The 20,096-nt window shown below is 46.2% G+C and overlaps 1 protein-coding gene across 1 annotated transcript in view; it reads right to left on the bottom strand.

The window, feature by feature from the left end:
- st6galnac5a (ST6 (alpha-N-acetyl-neuraminyl-2,3-beta-galactosyl-1,3)-N-acetylgalactosaminide alpha-2,6-sialyltransferase 5a) overlaps positions 1-11,742 on the bottom strand; it is a 46,570-nt gene extending 34,828 nt beyond the window's left edge. Inside the window, exons 1-3 of the mRNA XM_041207841.1 lie at positions 11,682-11,742; positions 8,665-8,846; positions 380-472 (exon numbers count right to left, since the gene is read on the bottom strand). Of these exons, the coding sequence (XP_041063775.1) occupies positions 380-472; positions 8,665-8,846; positions 11,682-11,742 (336 nt within the window). The remainder of the gene's footprint in view (positions 1-379; positions 473-8,664; positions 8,847-11,681) is intronic.
- Positions 11,743-20,096: the final 8,354 nt, after the last annotated feature.

Genomic DNA, 20,096 nt, shown 5'->3' with positions numbered 1-20,096 from the left:
GGACCGTCCATGACTCCTACATTCTCAGCAGGTCTCAGATCCCAGACATCTTCCAGGGTCCAGAGAGGCTGCAGAGTTGGTTCCTTGGGGGACAAGGGTTACCCACAGAGGCCGTGGCTGACGACACCCGTGTGGCCTCGACTGCAGCAGAGCGACGCTATGATGGGGCTCATGCTGCAACTCGCACTCTGGTGGAGCGGACCATCAGGATACTGAAGATGTGGTTCCGGTGCCTGGACCGGTCTGGTGGAGCCCTGCGATACAGTCTGCAGAGGGTGTCACACATCATTGTTTCCTGCTGCGCCCTTCACAACCTGGCGCTGCAGCGAGGGAGGAGTTGCCTGAGGTTGAGATGGAGGAGCTGGAGGTCCCCTCTGACGAGGAGGATGTCGATGGGCATGAGAGTGAGGAGGTCCTTGAAGGTGAGGAAGACAGCAATAAGGCCATCGCAGGAAGCTGCGACGCTGGAAATCTGGAATAAAAACAGAAAATGCAGGAAATACTCAGCAAGTCAGGCAGCATCTGTGGAGAAACAGAGACGGAGTTAATGTTGCGATCTTTGATCCGAATTGGGTAAAGTTAAAAGTTTAATAGGTTTTGAGTAAGGGGTATTTGGGACAAAGACAAAAGGGAAGGTCTATGATCGCGTGGAAGACAGGAGATTGAATGACAAGAGTTAGTCTTCCAGGGCCAAAGGAAATGGCGATGGGGCAAGAAAAGGAACAAAAGATGTACCTAGAATGGGGTGGGGGGGGGACGGGGTTTGTGCTACTGTCTGAAAGCAAAACTAAGGGAAAAGCTGAAACAAGCAAAGAAAAGGAAACAAAATGGGGCAGAGATTATGGTCCGAACTCAATGTTGAGTCCGGAAGTCCGTAAAGCGCCTCATCAAAAGATGGGGTGCTGTTCCTCAGACTTACATTGAGCTTCAATGGAACAGTGCAGCAGGTCGAGGACAGAGATGTCAGTGTGAGAACAAGGTGGAGAATTGAAATGGGAGGTCACCGGAAGCTCAGAGTCCACTCTTGCGGACTGGACCAGAGGTTTTAAGGAGTGTCTTAAAAGAGGAGAGATGTAGCGATTTAGGGAGGGAATTTCAGATCTTGGGGCCTCTAGCTGCAAGATACAGAAACTAATGATTAAGCGAAGGGAATTGGGAGTGCGCAAGATGCCAAAACTGGACTTTAAAGAGTGAAGATTAAAGTGAGGGGAAATTTGTAAATCTGAAAAGAAAAGTCAAGGTCACAGATCAGTGTAGCGATTTGGCTAAAGATAAGCACAGTGTCACAGGAAGGGACAAAAATTTAACAGGAATAATGCATCAAAGAATAAGCTCAATTAAGGGAAAAAGATAAAATTAAAGGCACTTCATCTTGAATAGACAAAGCCTTCGTAAGAAGGCTGATGGATTAATGGCACAAATAGAGATAAATGGGTTTGATAATTGGCATTACAGAGACATGGCTGCACAGTGACCAGAGTGGGAAACTAAACATTCCAGACCACTTAACATTTTAAAAAGCGGATGGGGTAGATCCCTGATAATACAGAATGGAGTGAGGATCAGAATCAATATGGGTGCAGATAAGAAATAAGGGTCAGAATGCATAGATGGGAGTAGCAGACAATGACCATTTCCAACAAGAAAGAATCTAACCGTCTCCCCTTGACATTCAACAGCATTACCATCACTGAATCTCCCACAATCAACATCCTGGGGGTTAACATTGACCAGAAACAGTACTGGACCAGCCCTGTAAATACTGTGGCTATAAGAGCAGGCCAGAGGTTGGGAGTTCCGTGGAGAGTTACTCACCTCCTGACTCCTCAAAGCCTGTCCGCTCTCTACAAGGCACAAATCAGGAGTGTGAAGGAATAGTCCTCTGGAACTAAAGGCCATTTAGCCCGCTGGTCATCAGGAAAATGCTGGAATCCATTACTAGGCAGTGGTGACAGGGACCACTTAGAAAATCATAATATGATTATCGAGAGTCAACATATTTTTATGAAAGGGGACTTGTGTTTCACAAATCCAGTAGAGCTTTTGAGGATGTAACCAGCAGGATAAATAAATAGAAAGAAAGGCTCTTATAATGTAGGAAATGTGACAGCCAATTCGCACACAGCAAGCTCCCACAAACAACAATGTGACAGTGACCAAATAATCCCTTTTTTGTTAAAAGCAAAATACCGCGGATGCTGGAAATCTGGAACAAAAACAGAAAACGCTGGAAGAACTCAGCAGGTCCGGCAGCATCTGTGGGGGGTGAAACAGAGTTAACGTTTCAAGTCTTCTTCAGAGCTTTTTTTGTGATGTTGATTGAAGGACATAGAACTGAGGAGAACTCCCCTGCTCTTTTTCAAAATTGTCCCTTGGGACCTTCTACATCCACCCAGACAGGCAGATGGGGCTTTGGTTGAACATGCCATCCGAAAGAAAAAAAGGCACCTCTGACAGTGCAGCACTCCCTCAAAGCTGCACTGGGGTTTCAGAAGCCTTGAATTTTGTGTCTGAGCCTTGGAGTGAGATTTGAACACAGACCCTTGTGATACAGGGTGCGCCAGGTAACACAGAAGGGGAGCCAGCGAATGCGGTACATATGCAGCTGATTTCAAAAGGCATTCACTGGAGTACCGCTTGCAATCCTCTGAGGTGGAGCCAGACCCTTTGAAGCCTTGTTATATTTGACCTGAAGATGAGCTTCTAGCCACATATCTGCTAAGACTGCGAGCTTCCAGCTCCATAACATCTGACTGTGTCCCTGTCTCAAATCACCTGCTGCTGAAACCCTCATCCATGCCTTTGTTTCCTGTAAACTTAATTATGGTGAGACAGTCCCAGCCTCAGCATGTCAATTATTATAGGGGTTGAAGATAAAAGTATTCATCGTTCCTAAAGGGAAATTCTTTCTGTAATACTTACATGCGGTTCCTTCCTAACAATTGTAAGTAATTTTGATGTACTCTGCCCGTCAGGTAGAAAATGCTACACTGAGACAATTCTTCCAGCAACATTTCACACAGAGCAAGGGTGACAGGGCAGTACATTGATGAACTGCACACCACACACACCGAGTGCAGTAAACAGATCTCCTGAACATAATTTTACACTTCTCGTTAAAGTTAACGAGCTGCTTCGTTTAGTCACTGCAGGGCAGGTGGTGGCAGAGCGGTATTGTCACTGGACTAGTAATCCAGAGACCCAGGGTAATGCCCTGGGGACCTGGGATCGAATCCTGCCACGGCAGATGGTGGAATTTGAATTCAAGAAAAATCTGGAAAAGTCGAATGATGACCATGAAACCATTGTTGTAAAAACCCATCTGGTTCACTAATGTCCTTACCTGGTCTGGCCTACAAGTGACTGCTGACCCACAGCAATACGGTTGACTCTGAGAAGGTCTGAGCAACACACTCAGTTGTAACAAACCGCTATAAAGTCACAAGAAAAGAATGAATCCGGATGGACCACCCAACATCGACCTAGGCACCGGAACCGAACAGACAATGGCAACTATGACCTGCTGAGTTTTTCCAGGTAATTCTGTTTTTGTTTTTGTAATGGCAACTGTAGCCCTGGCGACCCTGCAAAGCCCTCTTTACTAACATCTGGGGGTTTGTGCTGAATTTGGGAGAGCTGCCTCACAGTCTAGTCAAGCAACAGCCTGACATAGTCATCCTCATGGAATCATACCTTACAGACAATGTCCCAGACACCACCATCACCTGTCCCACAGGCCCAGCAGAGGTGGTGGCACAGTGGTACACAGTCAGGAGGGAGTTGCCCTGGGAGTCCTCAACATCGACTCTGGACCCCGTGAAGTCTCATGGCATCAGTTCAAACATGGGTAAGGAATCCACCTGCTGATTACCACATACCCCGCTCCCTCAGTTAATGAATCAGTGCTGCTCCATGTTGAACACCACCTGGATGAAGCACTGAGGGTGGCAAGGGCGCAGAGTGTACCCTGGGTGGGGGACTTGAATGTCCACCACCAAGAGTGGCTCAGTAGCACCACTACTGACCCAGCTGGCCGAGTATTGTACTTGAACACAATCTGTAACCTTATAGCCCGGCATATCCCCCATTCTACCATTACCATCAATCCTGGGTTCAAAGAAGTGTGCAGAAGGGCATGCCACGAGCAACAGACATACCTAAAAATGAGGTGTCAACCTGGTGAAGCTATAACACAGGAATACTTGCGTGCCAAAAAGCATAAGCAGCAAGTGATAGACAGAGCTAAGCGATCTCACAACCAAAGGATCAAATCTAAGCTCTGCAGTCCTGCTGCATCCTGTCGTGAATGGTGGTGGACAATTAAACAACTCACTGGAAGAGGAGGAGGCTCCACAAATATCCCCATCCTCAATGATGGAGGAACCCAGCACATCAGTGCAAAAGATAAGGCTGAAGCATTCACAACAAACTTCAGCCGGTCGTGTCGAGTGGATGATTCATCTTGGCCTCCTCATCTGCATGCGATCTGTGGCATATGCCAGTCTTCAGCCAATTCGATTCACTCCACGTGATGTCAAGAAACGGCTGAAGGCATTGGATTCTGCAAAGGCCCTGGCAATAATACTTACTACTTGTGCTCCAGAACTTGCCGCGCCCCTAGCCAAGCTGTTCCAGTACAACTGCAACACTGGCATCTACCCGGCTCTATGGAAAATTGCCCAGGTATGTCCTGTACACAGAAAGCAGAACAAATCAAACCCAGCCAATTACCGCCCCATCAGTCTACTCTTGATAATTAGTAAAATAATTGAAGGGTTGTCAACAGTGCTATCAAGTGGCACTTGCTTAGCAATAACCTGCTCACTGACGCCCAGTTTGGGTTCTGCCGGGGCCACTCAGCTCCTGACCTCATTACAGCCTTGGTTCAAACGTGGACAAAAGAGCTGAACTCTCGAGGTGAGGTGAGAGTGAGTGCCCTTGACATCAAGGCAGCATTTGACTGAGTGTGGCATCAAGGAGCCCTAGCAAAACTGGAATCAATTGGAATTGGGGGGGAACTCTCCGCTGGTTGGAGTCATACCTCGCACAAAGGAAGATGGCTGTGGTTATTGGAAGTCAGTCACCTCAGCTCCAGGACATCACTGCAGGGGTTCCTCAGGGTAATGTCCTCGGCCCAACCACCTTCTGCTGATTCATCAATGACCTTCCTTTCATCATAAGGTAAGGAGTGGGGATGTTCACTGATGATTGCACAATGTTCAGCATCATTCATGACTCCTCAGATACTGAAGCAGTCCATGTCCAAATGCAGCAAGACCTGGACAATATCAAGGCTTGGGCTGACAAGTGGTAAGTAACATTCACACTACACAAGTGTCAGGCAATGACCATCTCCAACAAGAGGGAATCTAACCATCGCTCCTTGATGTTCAATGGCATTACCATCAATGAATCCCCCACTATCAACATCCTGGGGGTTACCATTGACCAGAAACTGAACGAGACTAGCCATATAAATGCTGTGGCTACAAAAGCAGGTCAAAGGCTAGGAATCGTGAGATGAGTAACTCACCTCCTGACTCCCCAAAGCCTGTCCACCATCTACAAGGCACAAGTCAGGAGTGTGATGGAATACTCCCCTCTTGCCTGGATGAGTGTAGCTCCCACAGCACTCAAGAAGCTTGACACTGTGCAGGACAAAGCAGCCTGCTTGATTGGCAGCCCATCCACCAACATTCACTCCCTCCACCACCGACGCACAGTAGCAGCAGTGTGTACCATCTACAAGATGCACTGCGGAAAGTCACCAAGGCTCCTTCGACAGCACCTTCCAAATCCACGACCACCACCATTTAGAAGGGCAAGGGCAGCAGATAGATGGGAACACCCCACCTGGAAGTTCCCCTTCAAGCCACTCACCATCCTGACTTGGAAATATATCGCCGTTCCTTCACTGTCGCTGGGTCAAAATCCTGGAACTCCCTTCCTAACAGCACTGTGGGTGTACCTACACCACATGGACTGCAGCCGTTCAAGAAGGCAGCTCACCACCACCTATTCAAGGGCAACTCGGGATGGGAAATAAGTGCTGGCCCAGCCAACGAAGCCCACATCCCGAGAATGTATTTTAAAAAATGACAGCTGATGATGGTATTGCTTGAAATTTATTCGTGGTGTGTGAAACCTTTTCAGGATTTTCACTGGTCACCGGCCCTTAACCTGAGCGGTACTGTACCTCAGTTTCAGGCAAGTGGGACATACTTATCCGTGGCCTTACAGGGAAGGGAAACAACGCTCCATGCTGTTTACCCACCTGCTCTATTCAACTGCTATTAATTCGCCCACTTCTGATAGACTTGCAAGGGATTCAGATCTCACACCATTTGGTTGCAATAAATCTATTTTATTGTCACACGGCAGAGGTTAACACATTACAGTGTTTAGACCGTAACTCAAAGTTCCGAGCTAATCATACATCACCAGTTGGATACTGGACAGAGTACCGCTTGCTGTCTTGTTCTTTAACTAGTCGAGCGTCAGGCTTCTGCCAGCTTTATAACCACCCACGCGACCTGGAAGTCTTCTCCTTGTCTTCTAATTCTGTCCCTGACTGTTAAAATCCCTCGTCCTTATGCCTCAAAAATGCTCATCATCTAACTCGATAAACCAGTCATTTTTGTCCATTATCAGCTCAAATTCTGTTTTCCTGCATACCCTGCAAGTTTATACATCCTGACCTAATTGTATATGGGCACTTCCTGCTCCCATCCAGCATCTCACATCCTCTTTAATCTGGACCAATCATCACGCATTGTTACACTTATTAAACTTAGTTCATTTTTTTTCTGTTTACAGACAATAGCAATTACGGACGTGATTCACCAGCTTCAGTGATTCATTAATGACAAGTACTCACCCAAGACCACCAACCTGTTTAGACCAAGGTCCTGCTCAAACATGCAGTTTACAACTTAGAACCACTCAAGTCACTGCACTGCCAAAGACAGTGCCCTACCCCCACAGCAGTAAATCATAAAATCAAACTGTAAAACAATTAATTAATCAGCTCCCTTTTTCTCCTGTGGTATCAGTAAAAGTCATATGAAGATCCAAGGCAGAAACTTGTGACCTTGAGTAGGCATTATGGGAGTCCTAGTCCAGGATTCTCTTAAGGTTAATGTGCAGGTTGAGTCGGTAGTTAGGAAGGCAAATGCAATGTTGGCATTTATTTCGAGAGGACTAGAATATTAAAGCAGGGATGTGCTGCTGAGGCTTTATAAGGCTCTGGTCAGACCACATTTAGAATATTGTGAGCAATCTTGGGCCCCGTATCTCAGGAAGGATGTTCTGGCCCTGGAGAGGGTCCAGAGGAGGCTCATGAGAATGATCCCAGGAATGAAAGGCTTAACATATGGGGAACGTTTGAGGACTCTGGGTCCATACTTGATGGAGTTTAGAAGGATGAGGGGGGATCTGATTGAAAATTACAGAATACTGAAAGGCCTGGACAGAGTGGACTTGGGGAAGATGTTTCCATTAGTAGGAGAGACTAGGACCCGAGGGCACAGCCTCAGAGTAAAGGGAAGACCTTTTAGAACAGAGATGAGGAGAAACTTCTTTAGCCAGAGAGTGGTGAATCTATGGAATTCATTGCCACAGAAGGCTGTGGAGGCCAGGTCATTGAGTGTATTTAAGACCGAGATAGATAGGTTCTTGATTGGTAAGGGGATCAAAGGTTACGGGGAGAAGGTGGGAGAATGGGGTTGAGAAACCTATCAGCCATGATTGAATGGCGGAGCAGACTCGATGGGCCGAATGGCCTAATTTCTGCTCCTATGTCTTATGACAGGAATTGAGTTATCCTCAAATCGAAGGGCAGCCGACAACGATAAAATTGCTGTGATCATTTGAAATCTGGAATTCTTGCACTTGTCCGGACGAGTGCAAGATGCAAAGCTTCGGCCACACGGCTCTCTTTTCAGCAATATTCACATCAGTAAATTCGCCCATGATAAATTTTACACTCCATACAAGAGAAGCACTCTATACACTCACTGCTACTAACCCATCTTCCCTATTCAGGAAAGAAAGAGGATTTATATTGCGTTATTCCATGTACCATGGGCAGGATTTTCGAGTTGTTGGGTGGCTGCAGCGGGTGGGCACCAGGAGCAGCTGGGAAACGGCCTGGTGCCCGTGATCGGCCCGTCCTCCTCCGCAAATTAATGGCCAGCTAGCGTGGATGGGGCACTGAGAAGCTCAGCGCTGCCAAGGTGGGGGGGGTGGGGGGGAGAGTCAGCCTGTGTGCGGGGGGTTTGGGGTGGGGGGGGTGGTTTGGAGTGTGGACTGAAAGTTCCCTAAAGGCAGGAAGCTGAAGAATTTTAAAACCAAGAATAAGGATTTTGAAAAAAACGTCCCCGACACAGGCCTCACACACAGTGAACAGAAACGTCATAAAAAACCTGCCCCCAAATTTTTATCTTTTATTTATCCCATCACAGGAGCCTCATCCCGCCCGTGGACGAGGGTTCCTTAAAAAAAAAAATCCCAAGGTTGCCAGGCCGATTTGCCCGCCCAGTTTTTTGACCGTAACCCTGGACGGGCAGTGCAAAGTACAGGCTGATTAATTGTCTCATGGCCGTAAAGGCCCATTAATTGTCGGCGGCGGGCGTGCTGCTGAGTCTCGCGCGAGTGCCCACCGACCGAAATATTGCGCCAGTGTGCGGTAATGCCGGGACGCTCGCCCGGCGAGATCACGCCCTGTTTCGCACTCAGGCCTGTCGGGCCAGCGCCCCCCGCCCTCCGAGTGGAAGAGCCCTCCTCCCCCCCGCCCACAATATCATCCGAAAATGCCTCGCTGCCGACGTGGTTCTGAAGTTTAGCTGCTGTTGCATCGATGGGAAATACGGGTGGTTAATTTGTTCACAGCAGAGCCCAGCAAAACAATGAGCTAAATTACCAGGCGCTTTTGATTTGGTGGCATTGGTTGAGGGATAAATATTGTGCCAAGGCGCCAAGAACACTTATAGGCAGGGGGTGTCAGCTTGACTCAGTGGGTAGCTTTCTTGGCGGAGAATCTTCGGCTGGGCAAGTGAGGGCGGGGCCCACTCGCCAAGGCGTAAAATGACGCGTGGTGACGTTAGGCGTGTGCCCCGATGTCACCGCGCGTCATTTAGGTTTTCAGTTCGGTGGGTGCGCAGCTGACTTAGCTGCGCGCTCGCCGAATTGTCAAAGGCCTATTAAGGCCATTTAACTAACAACTAAGATAATTAACGGAGCGGCCTGTCCAACCTTAAGGTTGGCGGGGGGCAGAGAAAAAGCCCAGGCGGCCTTCGCATTTATCATGGAACCTCATCCACGGGCGGGATGAGGTTTCATGAATGATTTTAAGTTTTCTCAAAATTTTTTTATTGAAATTGGTGCACACGTCCCAGCTCGTTTGACAGTTTCACATGAGGGGACATGTCACAAAAAACTTTTTCAACACTTTATTGAACTGTTAAAACTTCAAACTAATCCTGCCTCAGGGAGATTTCTGTGCTCCATCGCGTGTGTGTGCGTGTGGGAGAGCGTACTCCCGACTCAGGGAACCACCACACACACACCCCAGCCCCTCCACCCCGTCTGCACAGGGAGTGCTTCCGGGTTGGCCTTCCCATTGGCCCGCTCACGTAAAATGGCAACGCGGACCCGATTGGGGGCACCGATCAGGTCCGTGCCCGCCCCCACAAACACACACACACACACACCACCCCACGCCCCCCCCGCCCCCCCCACCCTCCCCCCCATCGACGGGGCGAGAATTCTATCCCTAGTGTCAGAGGCTTTGGGGTTCAAGTCCCAATCCAGGACTTGGGCATAAAAATCAAGGTTAACATTTCAGTGGAGTACTGGCCTAGTAGGTGCAGGTCGTTTGGATGAGGTGTTAAACAAAGTTGTTGTTCAGATGGATGTAAAAAATCCCATGACACTATTTTGAAGAGGAGCAGAGGTGTTCTCCCTGGAGTCCTGGGCCAATGTTTATCCCTCAATCAACATTACCAAAATAGATTATCTGGTTAGTATCGCATTGCTCTTTGTGTGAAAGTGGCTACCGTGTTTCCCATCTTGTTGGACAGGGGCAAGAAGCTGCCAATTGTGAAAGTGACTACACTTCGAAAAGCTTCATTTGGCTGTAAATTGCTTTGGGGAGTCCAGTGATTGTGAAAGGCGCTATATAAATGCAGCTCTCTTTTTTTCTTTTTACTTTGCTTCAAATAGTGCCATGGGATATGAAACATCCTCCAACGAGGAGCGACAGTGCCTCATTTCATCTGGAAAGTGGCACCTCCCACGCTTGTCATAGTGAAGTGTCGGCTAGGATTTTACGCTCAAGTCTTTGGACTCAAACTGAAAGCTACAATCCTCTGACTCAGAGGCGCAAGTGATACCAGCGAGCTGTGATTACAAAGTAATCCTTTGCACAAACCCTGTAAGATTAGAAACAGGAGGGGTTTTATTGAATTCCATGACAAGGAGGGAAAAAAACAAAATCGATCAAAGAGAGCAATGATTCAAAAATGAAAAGCAATCACAAGGAAGAAAGAATAGTGTGAGACAAAGGATACAGAAAGGGAGGAAAAACAAATATATCTTTTCAATGCACAGCTGCTAGAATGGTTGTCAAAGAATGATATTAAGATAGAGGATAGAGTCTATTGACCAAACTACAACTGCAATGGGAGACTGGCTGCCTAATGGTCCTTTTATGAAACCAAAGTTGGCACAGTCTTAGAGATAATTTTAAAAGCTTTACTATTGTCTCTGGACCTCAACAGTTTCGTCTTATTCCATTTGTAGCCTTCAGAAGAAATTTGTTCTGAGCTTTAAGGAGCCAACTTTACAAAAATCACATTCCCGAAAGGCATGTGCTCACTGTCAATTTTTCTTTGCTGTGTATGAAAGACTGATTCATCAAATGACCCCTTCAGTTTAGTCATTTCTTGCAACATATTCCAATTTGGAAAATAAAATCACCACCGATGTAGTTTTTGGTTGCTGCATTTTGCCCTCAACTTTTCAGGAGTCCACCTTCCCTCCCAGGGTTTCTTTCAAAGCAAAACAGTCCAAATATTGGGCCAGAATTTGCTGGGAAAATCATGCATGTTAGATTGTCCAGCAATTGAGTGGGGTGGGGGAGGGAGGAGGTGGGAGAAGGGGGAGAAAAGAGAAGAGATACCTCTTCGGTTCAGGTTTACTGAAAGATTTGCGCTACTCTGTCACTAGCCTCACAAAAACAGCACCGTGGTCATTCGGTTTTGCGAAATTGCTGTTAGTTCAACTCCCTACGGAAAATTAGGGCTGATGCCTTAGAGCAGGAGTCCATTTAGCCCCTCAAACCTGTCCTGCCACCATTCCATGGCTGATCTGTGACCTAACCACATAAACCCAACTTTGCCTCATATCCCTTAATACGTTTAGCTAACAAATGCCCATTAATCTCAGGTTTAAAACAAACAAGTGATCTAGCACCAATATCCAATTAAAACTTCCCGCATTCTTTGTGTAGAAATGTTTCCCAATTTCAGTCCTGCTCTGTCTCCCCAAGGTCCTAGGTCCCCAACCAGTGGAAATGTCTACCAGATCTGTTTCCTTTAATATTGTAAAAACTTTGATCAAATCAACCCATAAACTGCAGGGCAAATAAGCCTAGTGTGCACAACCTCCTCTACTAATTTAACCTTTGGAGTCTGGGTATGATTCTGGTAAATCGAATCTGAGCTTCACCGGCCCAAGGACCATCTATCCTTCCTAAGCTGTGGTGCCCAGAACTGTCCCTGGTACTCCGGGTGTGGTCTAACAGGGCTCTGAACATCTGAAGCATGAGTTCTACCCCACTGTATTCTAATCCGCCAGATAGAAAGGCTAGCATTCATTAGCCTTTCTGATTATTTTCTGCATCTATTCATGGAATTTAAAGGATCCATGTAGCTGGAACATCAAGCCTCTCTGGGTCTCCACTGCTTTGCGCTAACCTAAAGACATAAGGACCATTTAGTAACAGGAGTTATTTAGTAACAGGAGTTATGTTCCCACAACACTCTCCAGGTCAGAAGGAAAACAACTTAAAGTGTGGAGTTTCATTCCTGTGCGTGGTAAATTGCTCTTTCAGGAATTTTTTAAAACTTTATGAAACTTTTTTTTAATATTTTCCCCATCTGATCCTCTTTATCTCTCTCTTAATCCAAACTTTCTTTCCCTCTAATTTTTTTTCTGAATCTAATTTGGCTCTAATTCAGCCCGTTGCCCTCTCAGTTTTTCTCTCTATCCTTTAAGTCTCATCAGTTAAGGGGACAAGCTGCTGGTCCCACCATTAACCAAGGGCCCCGATGATCCGTTACCCTGGCGATCAGCTCGTATGTCCAGCAATTTGTGGTACAAAAGCCTCCGCATTGAAGGGTGAGGAGAAACAGCTAACAAATGGAGCACGTCGTGAGAAGCATGCCTCCAGTAAATTCTGCCCCACTGCTACGTTCCTCATGAGAAACCATGAGAATGGAGTTCATCTGGTTCCATTTCCAACATCTGGCTGTCAAAAAAGTTGCACACTAGCAATCAGTGGTCACCCCTCTCAGCTTGGGTTGTGAGACACGAGAGAAGCTGGGATTGTTCTTCTTAGAACAGAGAAGGTTAGGAGATTTGGTAGAGGTGTTCAAAATCATAAAGCGTTTTAGTAGAGTAAATGAGGAGATACTGGGCTGGATTTTCCTTTTGGGAGCACGTTTCGCGAGTCAGGCCATTTTGCAGCTTGCAAACTGCACTCCTGACTGACGTGTGGCTTTGCTGCGAGCTGCGAACCAGTGAACATTGTTTTAAGGTCCCCGAGACCTCACCCTTCACCATCACCTCTGCGCACACCCCCACCCCAGCTTCTACTATGTATTCTCCATGGCCAATCACCCAGTGTCCACTATGTGCGGTCCTCTGATTCCATATAGTATCAACAGAAACTTTTTTACTTTCCTCGGGGAGATAAAATAAACTCCTCACCATCTAACAAAATCCCCCCAAACACAGTATAATTGTTATGGAGGAAAAATGCTATCTGCCATATGAAAGAAACATTATAATACTTGGAATCCTATTAACTTGTGTCAACAAATCAGAAACCACAAGATGCAATCAGTTATTACAAACTCTTAAAACTGTCATTCATTTTCAGATGAATGGAAGACCCTACTGTGCTGAAACTCATTAGTCTTTGAAACTCAGCCAAGCATTCATAGCATTCACAGCTGTCCAAACAATAAAGCACTCTTTGAGAAGGCAGGAATAGAAGGTGCTCATTTCAATTTCCAAGCCGACTGCCCATCAATCAATGGACAGAAGCAGGTTGTTAGATTTTTTCCAAGTGTCAGAGCTATAACTTCATTTAAATCACAGAACAAAAGATGACAGCACAGGTTGATGGGATATTTTGTAACATTTTTTACTTGTGACGAAACCTAACTTACCTTAATCTGGTAATCAGTACTTCAGTTCCCTATTATCCTTGGGCCTCCTGTGCACCTGCCAGCTGGGAACAGGCTGCATATACACAGTCCAGGTGTTATACGCTCTTCAGGCACAGGACCGGTCCTGCGTGCCTACGCAATCGAAAAAAAGAAAAACGGTGCAAAAATGCAGGTGAGATGAACTGATATGGAGGGCCAGGGAGCAGGACATGGGAGGGGAATGGGGAGAGGTCCCAAAAGGAAGTCCCAGGTAAGGGACAAAGCCAGGGGGCAGAAATAGGTCCCGTTAAGTTAAGAGAAAGGAGCAGGGAAATAGGCTCTGAGTTAAAGGAGGAGCTTGCGGGGAGCAGACTTTAAGCAAAGTGGGCACAGGAGAAGCCCTGAAGATCCGAGAAGGCAGCCAAAGGTTGGTGAATAGTGCTGCGAGCTGTAGGGGCAGAAGTACACCTTCGGAGCCGTGGTGTTCTGCTTGACACGGCCGGAGATCTGAAATTGTGCTTGGAAGGTGAAGCTTGAATGTACTTGGCAACCCAGAGGAAAGGAATCCCGGAAAGGCAGGTTTGAAACCCTGCGAGGCGGGCCATTGTTGAACACTTAAAATTATAGGTTATGACAGTTGTTTCAAGTTTCCCTCTGGGATTTTTAAATAGCTCAGCTTTACCAACTGCGTCGGTCATAACACCGTCCAAGCGGAAGCGCCGTTTGGGTTGAATTCCAAGGTGAGATCTTCAAAGATGGAGATTGGAAACGCTGGTGAGAAAGGTGAAGTCTCAGTGAGATTGGTTGGCTCAAAATGTAACAAACGTCCGGATGGGGTTGTTGAGAAATCCATGGAATTGGGTTTGATCGCATCTATCATATGTTCTGTAGTGTGGTGTGTTCAACCACAGTTCGCCTGTTAATTCACACGTACCTCATACTTCCCTTGCACGCTAGAGTATAAGGTAGATATTGTAAATTATTTTATTTTTCGGAACTTGTATAGTAAAGTATATTTTTGTTTGTTCAAAGCCCGTGAAATCTTGTGGCTTTATTCACTTAGTTAGCATCTTGAACCCCAAACTTTATAAAACATTATTGGTCCCTAACCACTCCCCACGAGCCTGGTCTGGCCAAGTAACACACTGCATTATGGTACTTTCTCCACTGGAAAAACAGCCTAATGCATGTTAATAAATACACTTTGCTGGTCAAAGTAAGGACCAACTTACCTTTGCAGTTCAGGTCCTGATGATCAATGCAATGCATTAAAAATATATCTGCATGGTGGCATTTGAAAGTGAGAAAATATTTTACAGTTACTTTTCAGAATGTTCCCGGCTCCTCAGCCAGCTTACCGTTTTCTTCACAAACTCTCAAATCTAGCAAGCTTTCAATGCGCTTCCAAAACCCTGCGCCGCCGGATAGAAATCATGTGCAGGAGGAAATCCGATTTTCGTCCCCCATTTAAGATGGGTATCCGACCTCAGTGGGACCGGGAGTGCACTATCGGGAGTTTCCGGCCGGCAAAAAGGCCAGGGGAAAACGGCGCGGGGTCGAGAATAGAGCCACAGAAAAGTTACCATACAGAGAGTCCATTCAGCCCATCAGGTCCGCGCCTGCTGCGAAGTAAAAAAAAAAACAGGCCGCCCATTCTAATCCCACCTTCCAGCAGCTGGTCCGTAGCCTTGCAGGTTACAGCACTTCAGGGGCAGGTCCAGGTACCTTTCGAACGAGCGGAGGGTTTCTGCCTCAGCCGCCAACTTAGGCCGTGAATTCCAGACGTCCACCGCCTTCTGGGTGAAAAGGTTTATCCTCATGTTCCCCTCTAATCCTTCTACCAATCACCTTAAATCTGTGCCCCTTGCCAATTGACATCTCTGCTAGGGGAAACAAGTCATTCCTGTCTCCCCTATCTAGGCCCCTCATAATTTTGTACACCTCAGTCATGCCATCCCTCAGCCTCCTCGGTTCTAAGGAAAACAACCCCTGCCTACCCGACCGTTCTTCATAGCTGCCATTTTCCAACCCCGGCAACATTCTCGTGAATCTCCTCTGTGCTCTCTCCAGAGCAATTGTGCCTTTCTTGTATTGTGGTGACCAGAACTGTGCAAATGAATGCATAAATGTATATATGAATGAACGTACTCAGAATGCAGAGGAAAGTCAGATTTGCTCCAAGAGAAAGATTCAAAGTTTGACCATTCGCACACCGGAAATGTGCCTCCGCACCGCCCCCACCACCTCCCCCCCCCACCCCCCCCCCTCCCCACCCCCCAGACCAGAATTCAGCCCCTTATTTCCACTGGCAGGAGGGTCAATAACCAGGGAGCACAGATGTAAGGCAATTGGCAAAAGAATCAGAAGTATGCTAAGGTGGAGTTTTTTTCACCCAGCAGGTAGTAATGATCTGGAATGCACTGCATGAAAGGGTAGCAGAAACAGATTCAATAATAACTTCCAACAGGCAAGTGGATAAATACTTAAAGGGGAGAAAAGTGCGGGGCTATGGAATATAGAGCAGGGGAATGGGACTAATTGGATGGCTTTCTCAAAGAGCCAGCACTGGCACAATGGGCCAAATGGCCACCTTCAGCGCTGTAAGATTCTATGATTTAAATTAACTCACTCCTGAGATTTGTCACGGGGTCTCCAAAGATAGATGGGGATCTGCACTGTGATGCTTGCTCCATTGAGGCCCCTTGGAATTAGCAGCACAGAAGGAGCCCATTTAGCCAATTGTGCATGTCCCAACTCTTCCATTAGAGCTGGCTATTGTAATCCCCTTTCCCTGTTCTCTCTTTCTCCCTGTATCCTCTTACATTCTTCCTTTTCAAATCCAGTTCTTTCTAAAATGTAATTTTCCTGGCTTCTATAGCTCCTTATGATCAAGCATTCCAAGCCTGATAATCCTCTGTATGAAAGAAAATCTCTAAGTTACCCTCTAATTATTTTGATGATAATCCTAAACCAATATCCCTTGTTAATGATCCACCATCTAACAGAAACAACTTTCTTTTTTTAACTATTTACCCTCTCAAGTCCATTCTAATCAATCTTCACTTTACATTTTCCATGTTTCCAATTCCTGGCCTATACAGGGATGCCCAGCACTCTGCGAAGTACTTCATTGTGCAGCCTAATCAATGTCTGGTCCTACCTTATTTCTATATATAATGCCAGTCTTTCTTTTATAAATCCCTGCAGGAGATCCTGAGGGTAGTGTCCTAGGCCCAACCATTTTCAACTGCTTCATCAATGACTTTCCCTCCATCATAAGGTCATATGTGGAAATGTTCGCTGATGGTTGCTCAATGTCCAGCACCATTCGTGACTCCTAAGATACTGAAGCAGCCTATGTCCATACACAGCAAGACCCGGACAATATCCAGGCTTGGTCTGACAAGTGGCAAGGAACATTCAGGCTACTCAAGTGCCAGCCAAAGACAACCTCCAACAAGAGAGAATCCAACCATCGCTGAATCCCCACTATCAACATCCTGAGGGTCACCATTGACTGGAAACTGAACTGGACCAATCATATAAATACTGCTGGTATAAGAGCAGGTAAGAAGCTGAGAATTCTGTGCCAAGTAACTCACCTCCTGAGTTCCAAAAAACACCATCTACAATGCACAAGGCTGGATGAGTGCAGCTCCAACACCATTCAAGAAGCTTGACACCATCCAGGGTAAAGCAGCCCATTTGATCAGTGCCCGATCCACCACCCTATATGTTCACTCCCTCTACCGACACACAGTGGCAGCAGTGTGTACCATGCACAAGGTGCACTGCAGGAACTCAGCAAAGCTCCTTAGACAGCACCTTCCAAACCTGTAACCACCTAGAAGAACAGCAGTAGCATGGGAGCCACCACCACCTGGAAGTTCCCCTCCAATCTACACAACATCCTGACATGGAAATATATAACCATCCCTTCACTGTCGCTGGGCCAAAATCCTGGAACTCTCTTCCTAACAGCACCGTGGGTGTACCTACACCGCATGGACTGCAGCGGTTTAAGATGGCGGCTCACCCCCACCTTCTCAAGGGCAATTAGGGATGGGTAATAAATAGTGAGCCAGCGATGCGCTCAAGGCATGTATCAATAATACCCAAAGATGCTGTCCCAACACAGAGCTTATCTCGGTCATGTCCCCTTGCAGATTTATTCAACAATTTCCAATTTAAAAGACGTGAGGAGCTAAAAGCAATGGCCCCGATAACTTTCTAAAGAGTTTGACGTGGATAAGACAGCAAAGCAATTTTTAAATAACCGAGGAAAGGGTTCAGTGCAGCGATTCCCAGCCATCAGAGTTTTAGCTAGGTTATATATCGATTGCTGGGGGGAGAGATCTTATAAAAAAGAGGAGATGCAATAACTTGCATTTATATAGCACCTTTTATGTAATAAAACCATCAGGCAGAAACAAAAGGCCGCAGAGGCATTTTATGAGGGGTCTTCTTCACCGAAATCTTTGGCTGGGATTTTCCCACCATGGTGGGACCAACAGCGGGGGATGCAGGAGACAAGCCAAAAGGGCCGGACAATCCAGGCGGTGGGCAGGGGCTGGAAAATCCTGCCCTTTCTTGCGACCGCAAATTGTTGATATTTAAAAATCCTTCTTTTTAAGGTTTTTTGCTTCTACGACACTCCATCAACCTGTCAGTAAAGTGAGGTGAAATGAGCTGGGGGGAGGTTTATGTGGCACATAAAGGAAAGCATTGACAAGTTGGGCTGAATGGCCTGTTTCATTTAAAAAAAATGGTACCTCTGAGAGTGCAGCATGAGGGACTTGTGCTCAAGTCTTTGGAGTGGGATTTGAATACAGGGCCTTCTAAGCGACAGGCTAGAATGCTAAAAACATGTCATTGTAACGGGTATGGCGCCCTGATCAGAGTTTGTGGTTGCCTTCCAACTATAAGGTGCTTCTGGAAGTTTCAGCAATCTGCCTCCTGGGGCCAGGGGAAGATACAAAGGTTTTATTTAACGTGTATCTTGTGAAATTCCACGTTCTATACTTATAGCAAGAAGTAACACTTGCAGGAGGCGCTTCAGAACAGTGAGGCCATTCAGCCCCTCAAGACTGTTCCACCGACCAATAGAACTACATAGAATGTACGACACAGAAACAGGCCATTCAGTCCAATTAATAAATGTTGATTTTGATGCTCTACATGAGCCTCCTCCCATCCTCCTTCATCTAACACCATCAGCATATTCGTCTCTCCCTCAGGTATTTACCTTGCATCCTTTTAAGTACATCATCGACAATTGCCTCAATCAGTTCTTGTGGTAGCAAGTTCCACATTCTCTAGGTAAAGAAAATTCCTCTTGAACTCCTTATTGGATTTAACAGAGTACACCTTATATCAATGAAACATTTTTTGTATGTTTACCCTATCAAACTCTTCCCACAATGGGGGAGGTAATGTGGTGGTATTGTCACTGGACGAGTAATCCAGAGATCCAGGGTAATGCACTGGGTTCAAATCCCACCATGGCAGATGGTGGAATTTGAATTCAATAAAAACCTGGAATGACTGTGAAACCGTTGTCAATTGTCTTTAAAAAAAAAAACAGCTGGTTTACTAATGCCCTGTAGGGAAGGGAATCTGCCATCTTTACCTGGTCTGGCCTACATGTGACTCCAGGCTAATAGCAATGTGGTTGACTCTTAAGTACCCTCTGAACAAGGGCGATTAGGGAGCCAGTGACACCCACACCCCATGAATGAATAAAAAGAAAATCCAAATAGTCCAAAAAAAAAATCTTAAAAGCCCCTCTTCAGTTTTTCCTCATCTATCTCAGCTTTGAAATTTTCATTGATCTAGCCTCAGCAGTGTTTTGAGGGAGGGTTCTACATTTTCATTATCTTGTGCGTGAAGAAGTGCCACCTGACATCACCCCAGAATGGTCTAGCTCTAGCTTTAAGGTTACGCTCCCCCTGTTCTGGACACCTTCACAAGAAGAAATATTTTCTCACTATCTACCTTATCCAAATCTATAATCATCTTAAACACCTCAATTAGATCAGCCCTCTATTGTGTGTGGGTGTACCTACACCACATGGACTGCTGCGGCTCTAAAAGGCAGCTCACCACCACCTTCTCAAGGGCAATTAGGGATGGGAAATAAATGCTGGCCTAGCCAGCGACAACCACATCCCATGAGCAATTCATGGACTTAAAAAAACAACAAGCTAGACTATGCCTCATAAGACCTCATAAATTAACCCTTTTAGCCCTGGTATCATTCTGGTGAATCTGTGCAGCACTCCCTCCAAGGCCGAACTACCCTTCCTGAGTTGCGCTGCCCAGAACTAAACATTGCAATTCGGATGCAGTCTAATCAGAGCTTTATAGAACTCTAGCCTAACTTCTACCACTTTGTACTCTATCCCCTTTGAGATAAAGACTAACATTCCATTAGCGTTTTAATTATTTTTTTGTACCTGCCCAAGAGCTTTTAGTGATTTCTGTACATGGATACATAAATCTCTCTACTCCTCCGCAGCTCCTAGCTTCTTACCATTTAGCAATACTCTGCTCAAACCTATTTTGGTCCAGTGTGGATGACCTCATACTCTCACACACTGAATTCTGTCTGCAAGAGTTTTACCCAATCATTTAATCTATCAATGTGCCTTTGCAACTTTCTGT

This window comes from Carcharodon carcharias, chromosome 16, assembly GCF_017639515.1.
Source record: "Carcharodon carcharias isolate sCarCar2 chromosome 16, sCarCar2.pri, whole genome shotgun sequence".
NCBI classification, from domain to species: Eukaryota; Metazoa; Chordata; class Chondrichthyes; order Lamniformes; family Lamnidae; genus Carcharodon; species Carcharodon carcharias.
The sequence above is the reverse complement of the archived record's forward strand: the minus strand, read 5'-3'. Positions and strand labels throughout refer to the sequence as shown.